At 37.6% G+C, this 20,545-nt stretch overlaps 2 protein-coding genes and 1 pseudogene across 2 annotated transcripts; 2 read left to right on the forward strand and 1 right to left on the reverse strand.

Moving 5' to 3' along the window:
• Positions 1–6,467: 6,467 nt before the first annotated feature.
• LOC127450777 (dynactin subunit 5) lies at positions 6,468–9,275 on the forward strand. Its single transcript, XM_051715123.1, has 6 exons — positions 6,468–6,816; positions 7,120–7,188; positions 7,301–7,419; positions 8,482–8,593; positions 8,687–8,789; positions 9,043–9,275. The coding sequence occupies exons 1-6, from the start codon at positions 6,769–6,771 to the stop codon at positions 9,138–9,140; spliced, it is 549 nt and encodes a 182-aa protein (XP_051571083.1). The 5' UTR covers positions 6,468–6,768; the 3' UTR covers positions 9,141–9,275.
• Positions 9,276–9,416: 141 nt separating this feature from the next.
• On the reverse strand, positions 9,417–12,248 carry LOC127450776 (RNA pseudouridylate synthase domain-containing protein 1-like; annotated as a pseudogene).
• Positions 12,249–15,545: 3,297 nt separating this feature from the next.
• On the forward strand, positions 15,546–18,507 carry LOC127451036 (acyl carrier protein, mitochondrial-like). Its single transcript, XM_051715520.1, has 5 exons — positions 15,546–15,741; positions 16,127–16,249; positions 17,804–17,891; positions 18,129–18,234; positions 18,330–18,507. The coding sequence occupies exons 1-4, from the start codon at positions 15,571–15,573 to the stop codon at positions 18,218–18,220; spliced, it is 474 nt and encodes a 157-aa protein (XP_051571480.1). The 5' UTR covers positions 15,546–15,570; the 3' UTR covers positions 18,221–18,234; positions 18,330–18,507.
• The last annotated feature ends 2,038 nt before the right edge of the window (positions 18,508–20,545 follow it).

Here is a 20,545-nt window from a genome sequence, read left to right on the forward strand (position 1 = left end):
AATGGATAAAATGTTGGTGTGAATCCTTCAGAGTTTCCATATTTCCAGGTTTTCCATTACCGTGGGAATACTGATCTTACTGTAAATGGACAAAACAAACTTCTGCTCCAGACTGCATGGGCTCAGTCCTCTTTAGGAAGAAAGTCCACGATGGTGCTCTGGTTGGTGATGGCTTGCTCCAGCAGAGCTCTTTTTGTGAGAGTAGGAAGGTAGAGGAAGGCATAGAGGAGTCCCAGCAGCAGAACAGCGATGACTAGAGGATCACCCCAATCTGTGGTCAAGACCGGCTCTTTACAGCAGGCCTGAAGAAAAGAGCCCTGCATTGTCCCAGTGGCAGACAGAGTTAGAGCGAAGTTCTAGTACAACTCAGTCTTCTGAGACTGTGTTCTTTTGTGTTCTATTGGTCTGCTGTCCAGAGTCCGCTAGGACGTGTGTGTCTGTAGGTGTCCCCTTGTCAGGACACACCTGCCACTAGTGACTCTGCTTGGCACAGAGACACAGCTGTCAATGTGACACTAGCCTGATGTCAACAAATCAGGCCGGCCCTGGGAGATTCATCTCCAGACTGGTGCTAGCGCAGCAAAAACTGCATCAGAGAGATGCAGAACTTAGAAGCTGTCGTAAGTAAACACCAAGCATAAAGTATGTTTCATCACTAACCCCTTTAATAGTTTACCATGCCATGATTATTGGGGGAAAAATTGACTGTAGCGTAGGACTGATTTGAAATGTTATGCAACATTATTTGGGGACAGCACGCTATGTTAGAACTAATACCTGCAGCCAGCAGTTCCTCATTATAAAATTGAAATCATGAAATTGAATGAAATTTCAGTGCTTGCATAACGTAATTATGTAATTCTTGGTTAGATTCTATGGCACAATATTTTGTGAATCAGACAAAATTACCTGTGCTTATTGAACAGAGATTTTTTAATCATGAATTATTATGGGATATTCTTACAAGTACTGTCTTTGTGCAACACAGTTAAAACCAAAAGATCTTAAAAACTTATTTTATAACAGCTATTTCATTTTAGAATCAATGTTATTAAGGTCTATACTTGTAAAAGGCCATGTGGCAGGTTACTGATCCAGTTCTTCATAAGAGTATACTCCAGTTCTAACTTTCATATACAGTGGCCCCAAAAAGTGTTTGGGAATTTTAGCCACACTTCAAAATAGATGAATGTATTTTTCTGTATTTTTTTTTTATTTTTGATAAATAAAAGCCCTAATCACTACTCTGCATTTGAGTCCTGCCATTTCCTCAACCCAAACCTGACAAAGATAAGAGATTTATAAGCAATTTTATTGGCCATATTGGTCATTTTTGAAGCGGGAAAACCATAAGTGTGACTTTGTGCACCTCCAGCAGAATCTGTTTGCTGTTGTTGCTTGGTTTAATATTTTGTTATCTATTGGAATGCAACTCATACATTTTAAAGTGTGACTTCATTGGCCAAATATTTTGGGGGATCACTGTAAATGGTATTCAATCCCCGCTGAGCACATGGCTTTCTTTAAACAGTTTACTGCTGTAAAAAGTTAAAGTAAGTGTGATGGTGCTTATATATGAAGCTGAGGTAAGATGTCTGACTTAACCTCCACTGAGAAAGGCCTCTCCCTCAGCGCCTGAAAATCAGGTCACCTCACCGTGGAATATCAAGCAAGGACAGGACACACAGTGCTGGTGAAACCTCAAAGGTGCCCATTGTTTTTACCAGACAAAAGAAAAAGCATATTTCACATAATTTTCACCTATGTTTTGTTGTTTATTGATTGAATGTGATTAACTACTAATTAATAAATTAGTTATTACATGTCCACTATGTTTGTCAACTGGTGTCCTGCAGGGTTCTATACTGGGCCCAATCCTATTCAGCATGTACATTAATGACTTGCGGTCTGTGTGTGAACAATGTAACATCATAATGTATGCTGATTTTTTTACTCATGTTAAAATTGCAGAAGAGGTTGCAAACAATTTAACAGATGTTATGGTAAAGGTTACACCCTGGCTTAACCAATGTTGTCTGCAAATGAATGTGTCAAAAACAGTTTGTATGTTCTTCTCCAAAGGATACAGCACTGATGTAGAGAAAGATATTCTCATCTCAGGAGAGAGACTACAAGTTGTTTCAGAATACAAATATCTAGGAGTACATTTAGATTACAACCTTGGCTTCAAACCCCACATAAAAAGGGTCAATAATAAGGTAAAATTCAGTTTGACAAATTTCAGGTATATTAGAAACTCTTTATCAAATGAGGCAGCAAAGATATACTTTTACTCGATGATTCTTCCCCACATCACCTATTGTCTGATAAGTTGGCCTAAGACACATTCTATAGTCTTAAAACCACTGAAATCATTATACAAACAAGCACTTACAACTCTACATAAGTTTTCCAATTAGTTTTCATCACTGTCACATTTTAAATGAGTACAATCTGCTTAGCTGGAAAAATCTCATCAAGTACAAAAATTTTTGTTTAGTTTATAAAATTATGCATGGTATAGCTCCTCCTCCTCTGGCTGGCTTTATTAGTTTTAAATCTACAGTAAACAGAGCAACTAGATGTGCAGTTGGGGGTACTGCACAATCCCACGTAGGAAAACTTCATTTAGTCAGGCTGTTTTTTCCTTCAGAGCATCTGAAGTGGAATTCAATACCACAATCAAATAGAGAATCTCCATCTTATTATTCAATCAAGTACAATTTCAAGAAATGGCTCCTTGATAATCAACAATGTCGACACTGATGTTGACTCCTTTCATCTATAACAAGACTATATTTGTAATATATTTGTATCATTTAAGTGTATTATATATGTGGTATTTAACTGTATTTAACTGAGTTGTATATACTTTTTATCGGTTTTGTATTTTTTTTTTTTTTTTTTTTTTGGAGGCCTAATAACATCAGGCAAAGGGACTGATGATGAAAATTAGCCTTTTGGCTAACTCGGGTACATTTACATTTGTTTGAATGTAGATTAATATACATTGTCCCTTTTTACATAATAAATAATAAATAAATGTTATCAAGATTGTAGCAATACTAAAATGAATAGACATGGCTAAGCAATGCATGCATTGTGGGGTGCTGATTACATTTTCAATTCAGTTCTAAGCTGCGGTGATGCTAGCAGGTCTAAACAATCACTCACTCTTTCATTAATGTGTGAACAAGGCCCTTATTCCAGGTTGCTTCAGGGGACTATTTCTCAATTAGAGTTCTATTAATTGCTTTGCATGAAGAACTTGAACTTAATCAAGTTGTTGTTGCAAGTTTTTAGCAAATAGGTAAACTGATCATTACGAAAACGGTCAGGCTTTAATATGTGCTGTCAAATTATATGGATAGACGGTAGAGATCAGAGACATTTTTGCAGGACTTTATGGTAACACTACAGGTTCCATTTATTAACATTAGTTAAGTACATTTGTTAACATGAACTAAAAATAAACAATACTTTACAGCATTTATTAATCTTGGTTAATGTTAATTTCTACATTTACTAATACATAAATTTAAATCAAAAGTTGTATATGCTAACATTAGTTAATGCAATATGATATAATGTGTACTAACAATGGGTTTTTATTAACAGGAATAAAGATGTATAACTGTTGTTTAAAAAAATATATTGTTTATTGTTAGTTCATTAAATCAAATGAATAATGAAAACAAATGGAACCTTATTGTAAAGTGTTACCAACTTTCTTAATAGAATATGTTACAGAAAGGTTACAAACTGTATATGGCTAGATGATACTTCAAAATGAACATTTCTGAGGAAACAAATCTTCAAGAACATTAAATATAAATAATTATGTTCCTATTTTTTTTTTTTTTTAATTTTAAAAGAAATTTATAATAACACAGAACACATCAACAGCACCATACCAATCATTCTGATTAAATTTTAACAACTGAATCGTTGGTCATGAACAATATTACATGAAAAGTCTCTCAAGGCATCACTCTAGCTCTGCTTTAGACTTTCAAATATTTTATTTGTTTATCCTGGTTTATATATGTTGACTTTGCTTGACTGTTTACAATGTTGCTATTTCCTGTATTAGTCAAAGGCATCACAGGGAACATTTATTTGTAGATTGAAGATTGCAAAAAAAATAAATAAATAAAATAAAATTTTCTATTTACATATTATTTATGTGTGATGAGAAAAACATCCAGGTGGTCGTACCATACGTGTATTTTGATTATCAGCTGTTTGCGATATAATTGACATTCTAGAATACACTAAAAATTTGCTCTAGACAAATAATGAACATTTATTATACAACATTTTATACTTTTTAATTAAAATATATCTATATCACCCTGAACACATAAAAGCATGTCATGCCAACAACCTATATAAACTGACACAACACCAAAGCAATTATATGACTCAATACATATGATGTAGGAGCAGGGAGGATGGCATTAGAGAGCATTTCCCCCCCCAAAAAAGAAGCATTACATAATAGCTCAACAAGGATCAACAAAGCTCAAACATCAGGATGTTTATATGAATTGGGAGGAAAAACGAGTTAAAGGAAAAGAAAGAAAAGAGGGCATGCAAACAGTGCCTCCAATTCTTTCCTCTCTACGCTCAGGCAGAACAAATCATCACGACACACCAGCAGTTGATGCAGTCTTAACTTTGGCTCCACTGGCTCTTCTGAACAGATAGACCGCCCACAGACATGGAGGCTGTATGCATTATATAAGGCCCTCCTGAAACCATGTCCGCTGTGTTTCAGCAGCTTTTACCCAGCACTATACAGTGATGACAAGAATTCACATACCTTACTGTGCATACACATAAAGTACATAAAACCACTTTCTCTGGACACTATGTGATCCCTGAACTATTTTCAACTATGCTAGCACTGAGAACTGCGATGAAGTGAAGCATGATTCATTGCAGCTTTAAGCAATGGAGAATGTATGAAAACATTTGATGTCTTTTAAAGAGCCCTGACAAAATGTGAAGAGGCTTTAATGTTTCTAAACAGGTTAAAAATACCAACATTTGGAAACGAAAACAGATTTTCTTTCAAAGAAATTGCGGGACTGAGTATTCAGCAGGCTGTTACCAGCTTCTCTGTACACAGAAAAACTGCAGAGGTTCTGTAACTGGACAGAATCTGTTACATAAAGAATGAATAATGAAAAAAATTATGAACAGCACAGTTTGAAATCATATCCGATTATGGGTATAACCTACTAGACCTCTACTCATTTTTAAGTGCAAAACAAATGTATTGTGCATACAATTCTTATTGTGCATAGCCTAGATTTGTAGTGCATACTAGTATTTTACAGAATTTTGACAGAGTGCTGTTCTAGATAGGAAGTCCAAAGTCCATCAATTGACATGGATGGGATACGAGCCCACAGCGCAGAGAGCACTATGTATTAATGATGCATGTCTTAAAATAACACCGCCTCCATGAGTCAATGCCAAAACTGTGAAACGATAAAGCAGCGCCATCTTGCGGTTTAACAGGGCTTGGCATGCTAGAAAATGTCACGCAAATTCTGATTGCACGTTATGGGCTGTAAATAAGTAGCAATGTGTATACGATGTATTTATTATATAAATAAAAATTAGAATATGAAATTAATAATAAATAAATAAATAATAGCAGCGCCCTTCTACCAAGCTGAGCCTACAAGGTTAGCAAAACAATGCATAACCAGAGACTATTTAGCAGAGACAGGTCACTTCTACTAAATTGAAAGGTAAAAGAGCCAATCACCTTTCAGATACAGACATCGCCTGTCAATCAACTCGAGAATGCGCATGCGCATTACTATAGAAGCCGAGAAAATTTAGTTTTTTTTTTAGCGTGCTCTGAGGTAAAGAAGCACAATTTATGGTACAGGTATTGTTAGATTTTACTGCTGATTTTAAATGTTCTTTGATCATAATCTTGGCCAACTGTTTTGGAAATTTTGGTCTTTCCCCATTCAAGTACATAGTAGCTGCTCTGTCATACCACTTGTTTACATAGAAATTGCTGCCCGAGAGCGTTACAAAGATGGCCGCCGAATGACCTGACTTGCTAAATAAACTTTGCCGTAACGCTCTCTCCAGTGAAAGAGCCGTGGAGGTTGTTGTCTCGTATAGAAGTAATAATAGTAATAATAATAATAATAATAATAATAATAATAATAATAAAATACAGATTATGACAACCAGTCCAGTAATGGACCTTGTGTGAATCAGGCATGAAAAGTTGATACAAAAAAGTGGAACTTCGAAGTGGAAAATATTTTCAATAAAAAAATAAAGAAAAAGAAAAATAGATGCCAACACAATTATTAACTAATGATATTCTAGACGGATAAAGAAAAGACATACACAGAAAAGAAACTAACATTGCATTTGTACATCTACAAGTACTGTTTCAGTTTCAGTTTAAAGCCGGGCGTACCTGTGCGAGTTCTGACACTCAGGAGGTCGTAAGCCCCTGCACACGTTACCAGTCAGTTTATCTGATAAGGTGCTTTATTGGCATGACAAATATTTGTACATTCGTATTGACAAAGCGTTTACAGCTGGGCTGCATACAAATAAAACAGTGCAAAACAAAGACAGTGCAAAACAATTTACATAATATATATAAAAAGACTAAGCATACAATGTACAAGAACTGTCTTGGTACTAACCGGAAGCGGAAATAGCGAGGGAGCGGTTGACATCTGCGGAGCTTCACGAGCAAAACAATACAATTCTGCAAATATGGAGCTGTGTGAAATATTATACAATAAGGCGGAATACATCGAGACGGTATGTGAATAAAATCGATAATGTCCAGCTACTGAATCACGAGGTTAGGAGCATTAAATCCATAACTATGATTTTATCTGACTGATGAGCTGTCTATGCAAACCGAGTGTGTGAATGTTTTCATTTGTTAAACATAGATGATGGAGGCAGCCCGCGACTGTCAGTTAATCGTGATTTACCGGTCAATAAGTGTCTGTATTAATGGCTCATCTTGTTAGTTATGTTACTCACATCAGCCTGGAGTTGATCCACAGCTGGACCGTCATGAAACGGTAACGGTCACTCTCCATTTGATCTTTGCAGGCGTCGGGCAATAAAGTGAGCAGACAGTCCGTGCTTTGCGGCAGTCAAAACATTGTCCTCAATGGGAAAGTGAGTCTCCTGTTTTTCTTCATTAGTCTGTATAAACGAGTAATTTTTGCTCTGGTATTTCCCCAGTTTTCTGATCAAACGTGTTGGTTTTGTTGTATAATGTCTGTTTCAGACTATTGTGATGAATGACTGTATTATCAGAGGAGATCTTGCTAATGTCAGAGTTGGGCGGCATTGTGTCATTAAAAGTCGTAGTGTAATCCGACCACCCTTTAAAAAATTCAGCAAAGGGTAAGTAGTGCTCTTGTTTTAATGGAATAGTTCAACCAAGAATGACAATTCTCTCATCATTTACTCACCCTCATGCCATCCCAGATGTGTATGACTTTCTTTCTTCTGCAGAACTCAAATTAAGATTTTTAGAAGAATATTTCAGCTCTGTAGGTCCATACAATGGTGGCCAAATCTTTGAAGCTCTGAAAATCACAAAGGCAGCATAAAAGTAATATATAAGACTCCAGAGGTTATAATATATGTCTTCTGAAGCGATCCAATCGATTTTAGATGAGAACAGACAAAAACATAACTAATTTTTCACTATAAACCGTAACATAAGCAGTCTCCTTGGTGATCATGATTTCAAAATTGACTACACTTCCTAGCACCATCAAGTGCTCTGCACATACATCAAGCACTAGGAAGTGTAATCACACTTGATATCATGATCGCGCCTAGAGGCTGCAATAGCAAAATGTACAGTGGAAAAGGAGTTATATTTTAGTCTGCTCTAACTTAAAACTGATTGGATTGAATGAATGAATGAATGAATGAATGAACGTTACATTTATATAGCGCTTTTCTGACACTACAGACAGCGCTTTACACAGTGAACAGGGGACTCTCCTCAAACACCACCAGTGTGCAGCATCCACCTGGATGATGCGACGGCAGCCATAGTGCACCAGTACGCTCACCACACACCAGCTATTGATGGAGAGGAGAGAGGAGAGTTATAGAGCCAATTAATGGATGGGGATTATTAGGAAGCCATGTTTGATAAGGGCCAATGGGGGAATTTGAATGGCATTGTATGGACCTACAGAACTGAGGTATTCTTTTAAAAATCTTTGTTTGTGTTCAGCAGAAGAAAGAAAGTAATACACATCTGGGATGACATGAGGGTGAGTAAATTATGAAAGAAATTTCATATAAGGGATAACTATCCCTTTCATGTTGAGCTGTTGTATTGCTCAGTTGTAGGATTGAAAGGCACTTGATACTGACATCATATTCAACTTGCTTAAGTAAAAAGTATAATTGTTTAATCAATCTTCTTTGTTTTGTGTACATCAGCGTGGCTTTCTTCCCCCTACATATTGGGGACCATGTTTTCATAGAGGAGGACTGTGTTGTCAACGCCGCACAGATAGGTTCATATGTCCACATTGGCAAGAACTGTGTGATTGTAAGTAGCCCTCATCTGCTTGCTGCCATTTGTTTCATGTTTGTGACTGATATTTTGACTTAGCTGTGCTTAACTGTGACGTGTGTATTTCAGGGTCGACGCTGCGTCTTGAAGGACTGCTGTAAGATATTGGATAATACTGTCCTTCCCCCAGAGACAGTGGTTCCACCATTCACTGTATTCTCTGGCTGTCCAGGTGGGCAGCTTGATGTACACTTCAAATATATTTCTTCAAACAAAAATGGCAATTTGCATTTGGATTTTATCCAACATGACTAATAACTGTTTTTAAAATCAGATTAATTTAAGTAGTGATGTGTATTTATATTCAATGTGGATTAGTAGTGAATTGGATTATTTGTATTCGACAGTGAATTTTAGATGTGATTTAATTTCACTGGGTTAGTGCAAATATATTATCTTTGCTTATCTTTGATTCCATATTTCAGGTTTGTTTTCAGGAGAGCTCCCTGAATGTACACAGGAACTGATGATCGATGTTACCAAAAGTTACTACCAGAAATTCCTCCCTCTCAGCCAAATCTAGGACTAAACTTGAGTTATGTGTCTCTCTCACTCTGTCTTTCTGGGACCAAAAGCACTAATGGACTATTTCCCCACCCCCCTTACTCTAGGTTCCAGTTTATATATATATATATATATATATATATATATATATATATATATATAAACAAAAAGAAATACCACTATTAATATCTGTTCAGTTGTACATACTTGCAGTGAAAATGCTTTGATCATGGCCATGTTTGTATAGAAAAATATAAAATATATGAATCAGTTACACACACATCTCTCCTGTATTTCATGTCAGTATGTTTAGACCGCTGTTAATGCATCTTATTTTATGCCATTGCAACACAAGTCTTATTTGCATGGCTAGGGAAAAGATTGCAAGACTCAGCTGATCAGTGATCAGCCGATAGACTGAAGGGCCTTTATTTATTAAAAGTAGCAGTTTAGCTGTACCATCTCTGCAACACTAAATTGTTTCTGTGGTCAAAAACAGTTATTACAGTTGCAAATAAATGCTTTTTGTAAATAAAATGTATTGAGTCATTTCAAGCGATAACCGTTTTCTCCATTTTTCGAGGGCTGTCATGAAATTACATATTTAGGAGCTCCTTTAGCAGGCTTCCAAATATTACGCAACAGTGTAAGGAATAGGACAACATGCAATAAAATACTCTGTAGGCATCAAGACTATTTCAGTTACATTTGAGTTTCATTATCCAAAGCTACATTGATTCTTTTTGAGGGAGGAATTGTTTGGAGTTTGGACCACTGTCTTTTATGTTGTCAATTAATTCTTTAACATGCTGCATACAATTCAACTACAGGAATCGAGAGGACCATTCATCCATCATACATAACTTGTGAAACTGTGAAGTGGGAAAAAAATGGTTGTGACTTATTGGCCCATTCTAAAAGCACTAAAAACTTGAAAAATGATCTTAATGAATGCAAACCAAACAAACTAAAAAAATCTATTTACTTAAAAGTGCAAAGTTTAACCATACCATTACTTCATTCATACAATGAACAATAGCTCTTGTACACATAGCATGCTTCAGATCCTCAAAAGATATTGTTTCGATGAGCACTGGGTACAATCTGCTTTTTTAAAAGGGGGATAAATAAAGAGTTCTAGCCTGGAGCTGGAGATTCACTGTGGTGTAGCTTCAATAGTTGGACTGGTAAAAACAGAATAGAATGGCATTGTGGCAGGGCGGAGGGCAGGGCCGGGTCGTGATTCTGCTTCAAACCTGGCAATATCTGTAAGCTGCGGCAGTGAGAGGTGGTCTCCGCAAGGGACCGGGGTGAATGAACTTGATTTGAAAGATACCTCCGACCCGAGCTCCGCCCTCTCCGGAACTACCGTCGCCAAGGCTACAGGTACCGCCTCCCTCCATGGTTTGAGGAGGTTGAGGTGGTAGGTTTGACGTGCCCCTCCCCTATCCGTTTGCCTAACCTCATAATTGAGATCTCCGACTCGTCGTGTGACCTCAAAGGGCCCTTGCCACTTGGCAAATAATTTGGAGCTCGAGGTGGGCAGCAATACAAGCACTTTATCTCCCTGTGTGAATTCCCATAGTCGAGTGCCCCTGTTGTACAGTCGGCGTTGCCGTTCTTGTGCTTGGAGCAAATTCTCCTGTGTTACCCACCCCAAAGTGTGGAGTTTTGCTCTAAGGTCAAGAACGTATTGAATTTGATTTTTACTATTCGTAGGTCCTTCCTCCCAAGCTTCCCGTATGACGTCAAGCACGCCGCGTGGCCGGCGCCCATACAGTAGCTTCCTTTATCCCTCTCGGGCTTCATCAGCCTAATTAGGGGCCGGGTGTGCGGAAACACGACCTGGCCCTGCCCTCTCCCCTGCCACAGGCATGTTTTATGAGCCGTTAAGCATAAGGATCCCTCAGTCAAGATTCCATTCACGCAGCCACTGTGCCTTCTGTTAAATGCTCTCGACTGGGCTGCTCCTCCTGTGCACCGTCTCTGGTTCTTCTTGGCTCTGTTTCTCAACCAGTGGCTTTGTTAAAATATTCTTTAGTAAATCCTCCAGAGTGTTCACATCTTTCTGGTGCCCATTTGGAGTCTGTTATTGTCAGAAAGGGATCTGGAGCTATGACCTTTATCGGTTCGTTCTCCAGTGGAATATGCAGCAAGTAAGCATGCAGCATCATGCAATAAGGAGCGTTGTCTTTGCGTAGACTGTAGGTGAAGTCTCCCACAATGGGGTGACCAATGGCACTACAGTGTACTCTTAGCTGGTGGGTCTGTCCTGTAAGGTATTCCATACTTTGTCAAGTGGAAAACATCAATCTATGCATTTTATCTGTATTCTTTATGTGTTGAATTCTCAATTTGATACCTGTCAGAGGCTGTAAAAGCACTTTAGTGACTGTGTCTCCTTCATACATTCCATACTCTAATACTGTGAACTCTGTTTGGCTGGGCTTGGGATTCTCACATCCTACAGTGCACAGGAGGAAATAGTTGTGTGAATGCAATTCTATTGTTGTTTTATTGAGATTTTTAATAAAGGTGATTCAGACCCTCTGTTCTTTCAATGCACATCATATGAGTCTTGCCCTCTGTTTTGTTCTTGCCAATAGCAAAGTCCATGGTCAGATTCTCCTCAGCCACAATGCCATGGACCTGCACAGGGAATATAACAAAGACTGTATATGTTGTTAGAAAAACCCCTCTGAATATTCACTGAATGTCCAAATGTCACAGTAATAGTGCAAGATAAGCTTTGTTAACAAGCCAGTCTTTAAAGCATCGATATGCATGCCCTGCTGCTGCCTTGTTCAGTGCTATACATAAAGCTCCACTTGTAGAGAAATGCAATTGATGGCAAAACCTAAAAACAAGAGAATAAAAGAAAACAAGTTATCAGACACAAATTTTGCTCATCTGATATTTAACAAACTGAAAACTTTAGAGGAAGACCTGAAGCCATAGCGGGTGCCAGGATCTGCAAGCTCTGGGAATTGATACTTCAGTTGGTTCTGAACTGTCTGCTTCTCATACCACATCTTGCTGTCAATACGGATGTCCCAGTGTTTTTTAAAACAATATAGTTTGCACTGTGGTAGAGGACACATGGGTTCTCCAGATTCGCGGCCTCCATGGTCACTTTCTTCTGGAAAGCAACATCATGGCCAGGGTTGGGGAGTAACGGAATACATGTAATGGGATTACGTATTTAAAATACAAAATATAAGTATTTTATGTATTAAGTGCATTTTATTGTCATTTGTTTCATTTAATATTTAGTCCTTTCAGATGGAAAACATTTATACATATAAATGATGCGATCCAAAGTGCATTTGAACAGCACTGAAACACTCTTATGATGTGTTACATTCATATGAGAGACAGAGAAGTAAGTTTAAAGTAATTTTGGAGCAGAAGAAATAGAAATAAACCTTGTGTAAATTGTCAGCTTTACGCTAAGCTAAAATGCTACTTCTAGCCATTTTACATGCACGTTACCAGGCACGATCATATTTCTTTAGATGATCTTTGATATTAGGGCAAAAATCGTACTCTTGATAATAATTTTTGTATTGTTTTCCTGTAAAAATATCTAAAAATCCTAAAAACAAGATCAATTTGATTTATCTTGTTTTAGAAACACTGCATAAGATATTTAGGTTTTTCAGAGAATGTATTTTTAACGTGTATTTTGTCTTACTGTTCTGGCAGAGTTTTTATAGTCAAAACAAGTGAAAAAATCTACCAGTGCTGAAGAAGTAATCCAAAGTATTTAGAATACGTTACTGACCTTGAGTAATCTAACGAAATACATTTCAAATGACATTTTACAGCATGTATTCTGTAATCTGTAGTGGAATACATTTCAAAAGTAACCCTCCCAACCCTGATCATGGCATGGTACATCAATATGTCATGACAAATATTTGTATTAGTAATGTCCTTGAGATGTTGATGTGGAGTAACTGAAGTCTCACAGGTCTTTTAAAATTACTAATAAAAACTGATTTGATACCTGATAAAGAAGGTACAGTTGATACACGTAGTCTTCTTGCAAGCACTGTACTTATATTGTTATTGACCCAAATGTAATAGTTTTGTTTTCTAGTTTACTGCAGGATGCATGCTGCTGGTGATGGGTTACGTCCAGTGTTGTCTTTATTTCGCCTCTGCTGTTTATGGCATGTGAGCAAATATATATTATTTGGTGGCTCCATAAAATAAATTACTTTGGCTACTTGCCATTTCTAGATATTAGTGGAGATTAAATTCACTTTAATATCCTATCACTGAGATCACTGTACATCTTGCGGGCATGACCTTTTTCAAAATAAAAGCTTCTTTATTTCAAGTCATGTTTGTCACATTTTGTATTCCACAAACATTAGATCCTGCAAACATTTTCTTAAAGGCCCTGTGAAATCAAAATGAAAGTTTTGCTGCTTTTTTATTCCTTTTAAGGTCATCAATATGCTAATGTACTTCCAAATGCTGACAAAATTCGTTTTCAGAAGATATAAGAATTTAAAATCAGCAGTCTCTCTCTTCCGGCTTGACAGACCGAGGCACAGTCATGAGGACACCAAGCGCCTGAGAAACTTTGTCCAATCAAATGCTTTCTAGAACGAGAACACTCTCTCCCCCAAGCGTCTCTGGCTGTGTTCTAACTGACGCTGATCATGCCTTCGCAAGGTACTTCGAAAGGAGCACAATCCATGCTGTAGGGTCAATTCCAAACAGATTTTCCGATAAGAATAGCTTAAATCTAGTTTTGACTTACCATTATCACCTTTCAGCCTTCTGAAGTTCTCATAGTGGAGGGTAATTGTTTTCGTATGGAATAGGGCATTGGAATGATGACTTCTATATAAGACACGCTGATGCCGAAGCTGGACGAAAGGAAACTCGCTGGAGTTTATTTATATTTTTCTGCAGATGGAGGTTTCTTAGATATACCGCTCGAGTACGTGTCCTTTATTCTTTATGCTTAGTGTATTGTGATTCAAAACGTGGACAAATTAGCTTCTACTCATTTGTTTCACACTCATCTGTATTTGCACAACGGCTCCAGCCTTGACCTAACAAAAACAAAGTCCCTGCCCTAATTATTTTCTCAATCGAAAAGCCATTTCACTAGGAAATACGTCACAATACAGTAATAAAGTCCTAACTTCCGCTTCATGGCGACTTTAAATGCTTTTGCAAAAATAATTCTTTTGACGATTTGCCATGGAAGATATCAGCGGAGATTAAATAAATTCACTTTGATAGACTACCAATGAAATACCCAATAAATTCTGGGCCATGACAATTTTCAAAATAAAAGTCTCTTTAGTTAAAGTCATTGTTTCTCATTTTATTATTTTCTTCAATAATTTTACTAAATAATTATTTTGACTTTTTGAAAATATCAGCAGAGATGAAATACATTTACTTGGATAGACCATAGAGCTGTTCAGACATGATGTCAATGGGCGTTCCAAATGGCAGTTTTGTGCCCTTGAAGGACACTGCGGGAAGGGGACGCCACTCGAAAGTTCGTTCCAGTTAAACAAAAGTAAGAAAATATTTTTATTTCCACAAAGAGCCCTTTTACAAGACTATTAGTTAAGGGTACATTCATACAGTACTTTCATTCTCCCTTTAGAGTGCCCACATCAAGAGAGCTGTCCTTCGAAGAGAGTAGGGCATAGGGATGATCACTTTTAAATGGCATTTGCCCAATGTAGGCGAACCTGGAAGGCCATGGGTTCCCTCTGGAATTTCCTATTATAAAAAGTTTATAATCAGAGTATTCAATTAATAAGCAAAATAAGGTCTGTGGTAAACATAACTTGAAGATAACTTGAAATTACACACAGTAATGCCTCAAGGACTACTACGGATTTCTGTTTGGTCATGCATGCTTGTGGTAGTTGTAGTCTTTATGTAGCAAACATCATACATTTTTAAAACTGTTTAAAAAAAAAATAAAAAATAAAAAAAAATAAAACAATTATCTAGCAACTTACCATACTACTCTTACTATTTCTACCATAGACAGATGTGGCAGAAGTAGTAAGAGTAGTATGCCATTCCGAACTCAGCCGTACTTATTATTATTTATTCATTTATTTTAGAAAATACGGCAGCTCTTCCGGGTTTTTGGGCATACGACCAGAAAAGTGGACATGATCGTTTTCAAAATAAAGGTTTCATTATATGAAGTCATGTAGCACATATTTTATTTTTATTTTTCATTTTATAAAAAAAAAATATATATATATATATATATATATATATATATATATATATATATATATATATATATATATATATATAATATCAATCAGTTAAATTGTTTTTTAAAGATAACTTTACAAGTCGTTCGTCTGAAATTAAGAAAAAACACGCATGCGCATGTCAAACTTATGTCCTGTTCTCGCAGTGTTTTCTGGGACTGATATTCCACAGACATGGCGTCTCGGGCGCTTGCACACTCGGTGCGCTCCATCGCTCGCGCTTCTGCAAGGTTAAATCAGGGCAATGTGCTCACGAGATCCGCCTGTGCACCCCGCGTGTCAACCCAACGACCACTCTCTGTCATTTCAAGCAATCAGCGGACGAGGTGGACTGAACTAGTGCGGGTGAGCTTTCCCTGGAGGGGGAATGTTGGTCTGTGTGGCCTACTAGTGCTGGATTTCTCAGTGACCTACCTGTGTCTGTCCTACACCTCTATTCATGCATGAGAGCTGGCAACTGTACTTACAGAATTTATGTCATGTCATACAATTTACTTATTCAACATTTGTTATGGTCGTATCAAAATGATTTTTACAGTAATAAACCGCTGATTCGTTAACTGGATGAGGATGTCGGTAACAAAGTTTTGGTACTTAGACTGTTCTTTTATTAATTATGCAAAGATTAATAAAATGCACAAGAACATTAAATTACCCATATCATAGCTTTGTGTATCATTACGCTCTTGATAACGGAGCATTTTATGATGTTTGTTTTGCGTGTCTCTAGATTACAGAACCCTCTTTTCAGCTCTGTCGACATTATGGGGATCTTCCACCTCTCACTATAGAGAGCATCCAAGACCGTGTTATGTACGTCCTAAAACTGTACGACAAGATCAATCCGGAGAAGGTGAGAGAGACTTAAAGGAACAGTTCACTGTGTAATGATCTGATCTGTTTAACGTGTTTATCTTTCCGTTAGCTGGGAATTTCATACATGCCTATTGCCTACCTCATTTTAGTAAATGTCATGAGGAAATACAGATTTATTTTTACAAAGTTAAAACTCTTCTTGTCTGAATGATTGATTTGTTTACTAGGTATGTGCAACAACTGTCTAGTCGAATAGTGGGGTGACTACTAACTATAATATTTTAGTTGTGGTGGTTTTAATCGGAGACACATTTCATAATTAACTGAGATACGCAACTTCTAGGAGAGAGTTTTTGCGTGATGATATGTCGCTGTGCTTAACAGTGCACACCTCTCCTCTGCAAGAAGTTTTATCGCTTTAATGCTTTTGGGTTTAGTGTTTTTATTTGCAGTTGTTACAGCAAAGCACTGCATCAACAATACATTTCAAGATGATCACTTTAGGATGATAAATCCTCAGCTGTCAGTAATGCTCCATGGTGTAGTGGCGATATTAAAGCCTTTTGATGAATCTGTCTTGACGCTGCTTAAATGGTTGTAAAAAGTTTTAAACTTTTTGATGTCGTGAACTTGATGTTCACCCAAAATTTTATCTTGCAGTTCTGTGCTTTTTTTTTAAATTAATTTTATTTTTTAATCCCCTTTCTCCCAATTTGGAATGCCCAATTCCCACTACTTTGTACTTTGTAGGTCCTTGTGATGGCACGGTTACTCACATAAACCCGAGTGGCGGAGGACAAGTCTCAGTTGCCTCCGCTTCTGAGACAGTCAATCCGCGCATCTTATCACGTGGCTCGCTGTGCATGACACCGCGGAGACTCGCAGCATGTGGAGGCTCATGCTACTCTCCGCGATCCACGCACAACTTACCACGCACCACATTGAGAGCGAGAACCACTAAACACAACCACAAGGAGGTTACTCCATGTGACTCTACCCTCCCTAGCAACCGGGCCAATTTGGTTGCTTCGGAGACATGGCTGGATTCACTCAACACACCCTGGATTTGAACTCGCAACTCCAGGGGTGGTAGTCAGCGTCAATAGCAGTTCTGTGCTTTTGAATGCATAGCAAGGATCACCCTGAAGCACTCTGGTTACGTTGAAGTGCGTCATTCTGCGTTAAGGATGTGCACAAACAGTTTTGTGCCACTCTGTATTAGAGCCTGTCTTATTTCTTACTTTGATAGTTTTGTGCAATAAGATGTTATAGTTATTTAGCCTGTTTTGTTGAATATCTGATAGTAACCATGTTGAAATGCTGCACTTGGCATCCATATATCCCCCTGAAACACGTCTTAGGGGGTCACGTGAACATAACAAAGCCTATTATACATTATTATCCTTAACACCAACTAGTTGACTAGTTCCTCAAACAACAGACTGACTAGTCGATTATGAAAATGTGAAGTTTTGCACATCCCTATTGTTTATGAGGTTTTGTAAAAAAAAAATTGCTGTATTTAACATTTTCTTATATACATTTATAACATCAGTTCTTTTATGATTGACTCCCCCCCCACCCCCCCAAGCTTCAAACATCATCACATTTCATGAAAGATTTGGGACTGGACAGTTTGGACCAAGTGGAGATTATAATGGCTATGGAAGATGAGTTTGGTTAGTATGTGTTTGTTCCTGTGTTCTTGAAGTTTGTGGGAAAACACAAGAGTTGGCATTTTACATGCCCTTTCACTGTCCTGTTACTGTAAAACAAATCTGATATCAGTTTATTTGCTGCTGTTCACTAAATATTGAGGCATTCAACAGATTAGAATGAATTTGCCTTGTTCATTATGCACATCTAAAGTGGATCAACATTTATATTGTAGTGCTCAAAAACACTTTCATCCACAGGATTTGAGATTCCAGATGCAGAGGCGGAGAAGCTTATGACTCCTGCCGAGATCGTACAGTACCTTGCAGATAAAAAAGATGTTTATGTATAGAGGCATGTCATATTGTAAGTATTGCCTTTCTATAGATTGTAGGTAACACAGTTAATTGATATTTGTACATCAAATTGCTATATTCTTAGTCAATTGTTTTCTTTCTCAGGTATGGAAGATTGACTCTCTTTTAAACAATATGGACATGGATCAACTGTATTCCAGTGTTCAGTTTCTGTCTCTTACTTATGGAGTCAACTGCTTTGTCCTGTGTACTTTTGTATTTAATGACGATGTATAAACTCCTTGGAGCTTGAGTTGAAAATAAAACCAAGACAAAATGGTAATTCATTGGATTATTATGTCAAAATGGGCACTCACCAGTTCCTCTAGTGGTTGAGGATCATTACTACTACTAAACCTCAAGGTCAGTGCCACTTGTAGAGCCTTGCATTGTATTGGAATTTGTTTTTGCTGCCTAACAAGACATTGGTCTCTGAATCAAGACACCTATTGCCGTGGGTTCAGAATAATGCTGAAGTTTTTGGTTACTATGGCACTTTATAAATGGCTTATTTGCAGGCATTATATATTCAGCAACAGTAAATGTCAGATAATGAAGGTTGGCAAAGTATTTTATATGGTAGAAATAGTAATGAGTAATAGTATGATGGTGTGCCATTCTGAAATTAGCTGAAGTGAATAGTATTAGGCTAGTCCTGTGATCTCAATATGGTGGACACCATGCAGGGCGATTACTCTTATGTAAAATAAAACTGCTTTTTCTACTACTCAATCACTGAGTCTTCATCTCATGTGAGTGTACATGTAATTTTAAACATCAAATGAATGTTAATTTCTTTAGATGTAAAAGCTTTAATCTATTGCCAGCCTAAACACTTGTAGAGGAGTAGGGGTAAAATGTGTCAGCCGCTTAATGGAAGTTCATGCAAAAATGAAAATTCTCATCTACTCAAACTTTTTTCGAAAGGGCCAATCAAATACAGTTGCCTCTAATAGAGAGGTTCGCATAATAAAAGTGATAAGCATTTTTGCTAAATTGCTGTTTTGCATTTCAAAGTCAGGTCATATATATATATATATATATATATATATATATATATACACACAGGTGCATCTCAATAAATTAGAATGTCGTGGAAAAGTTCATTTATTTCAGTAATTCAACTCAAATTGTGAAACTCGTGTATTAAATAAATTCAATGCACACAGACTGAAGTAGTTTAAGTCTTTGGTTCTTTTAATTGTGATGATTTTGGCTCACATTTAACAAAAACCCACCAATTCACTATCTCAAAAAATTAGAATATGGTGACATGCCAATCAGCTAATCAACTCAAAACACCTGCAAAGGTTTCCTGAGCCTTCAAAATGGTCTCTCAGTTTGGTTCACTAGGCTACACAATCATGGGGAAGACTGCTGATCTGACAGATGTCCAGAAGACAATCATTGACACCCTTCACAAAGAGGCTAAGCCTCAAACATTCATTGCCAAAGAAGCTGGCTGTTCACAGAGTGCTGTATCCAAGCATGTTAACAAAGTTGAGTGGAAGGAAAAAGTGTGGAAGAAAAAGATGCACAACCAACCGAGAGAACCGCAGCCTTATGAGAATTGTCAAGCAAAATCGATTCAAGAATTTGGGTGAACTTCACAAGGAATGGACTGAGGCTGGGGTCAAGGCATCAAGAGCCACCACACACAGACATGTCAAGGAATTTGGCTACAGTATTCCTCTTGTTAAGCCACTCCTGAACCACAGACAACGTCAGAGGCATCTTACTTGGGCTAAGGAGAAGAAGAACTGGACTGTTGCCCAGTGGTCCAAAGTCCTCTTTTCAGATGAGAGCAAGTTTTGTATTTCATTTGGAAACCAAGGTCCTAGAGTCTGGAGGAAGGGTGGAGAAGCTCCTAGCCCAAGTTGCTTGAAGTCCAGTGTTAAGTTTCCACAGTCTGTGATGATTTGGGGTGCAATGTCATCTGCTGGTGTTGGTCCATTGTGTTTTTTGAAAACCAAAGTCACTGCACCCGTTTACCAAGAAATTTTGGAGCACTTCATGCTTCCTTCTGCTGACCAGCTTTTTAAAAATGCTGATTTCATTTTCCAGCAGGATTTGGCACCTGCCCACACTGCCAAAAGCACCAAAAGTTGGTTAAATGACCATGGTGTTGGTGTGCTTGATTGGCCAGCAAACTCACCAGACCTGAACCCCATAGAGAATCTATGGGGTATTGTCAAGAGGAAAATGAGAAACAAGAGACCAAAGAAACCTGGGCTTCCATACCACCTCAGCAGTGCCACAAACTGATCACCTCCATGCCATGCCGAACTGAGGCAGTAATTAAAGCAAAAGGAGCCCCTACC

This window comes from Myxocyprinus asiaticus, chromosome 13 (assembly GCF_019703515.2).
Source record: "Myxocyprinus asiaticus isolate MX2 ecotype Aquarium Trade chromosome 13, UBuf_Myxa_2, whole genome shotgun sequence".
NCBI classification, from domain to species: domain Eukaryota; kingdom Metazoa; phylum Chordata; class Actinopteri; order Cypriniformes; family Catostomidae; genus Myxocyprinus; species Myxocyprinus asiaticus.

Coding starts and splice junctions, on each gene's coding strand:
- LOC127451036 (XM_051715520.1), top strand. CDS start 15,571: ATGGCGTCTCGGGCGCTTGCACACTCGGTGCGCTCCATCGCTCGCGCT. Junction 16,250..17,803: donor ACAAGATCAATCCGGAGAAG/GTGAGAGAGACT, acceptor CACCCCCCCAAG/CTTCAAACATCATCACATTT. Junction 17,892..18,128: donor GGCTATGGAAGATGAGTTTG/GTTAGTATGTGT, acceptor TTTCATCCACAG/GATTTGAGATTCCAGATGCA.
- LOC127450777 (XM_051715123.1), top strand. CDS start 6,769: ATGGAGCTGTGTGAAATATTATACAATAAGGCGGAATACATCGAGACG. Junction 6,817..7,119: donor AGGCGGAATACATCGAGACG/GTATGTGAATAA, acceptor TGATCTTTGCAG/GCGTCGGGCAATAAAGTGAG. Junction 7,420..8,481: donor TTTAAAAAATTCAGCAAAGG/GTAAGTAGTGCT, acceptor TGTGTACATCAG/CGTGGCTTTCTTCCCCCTAC.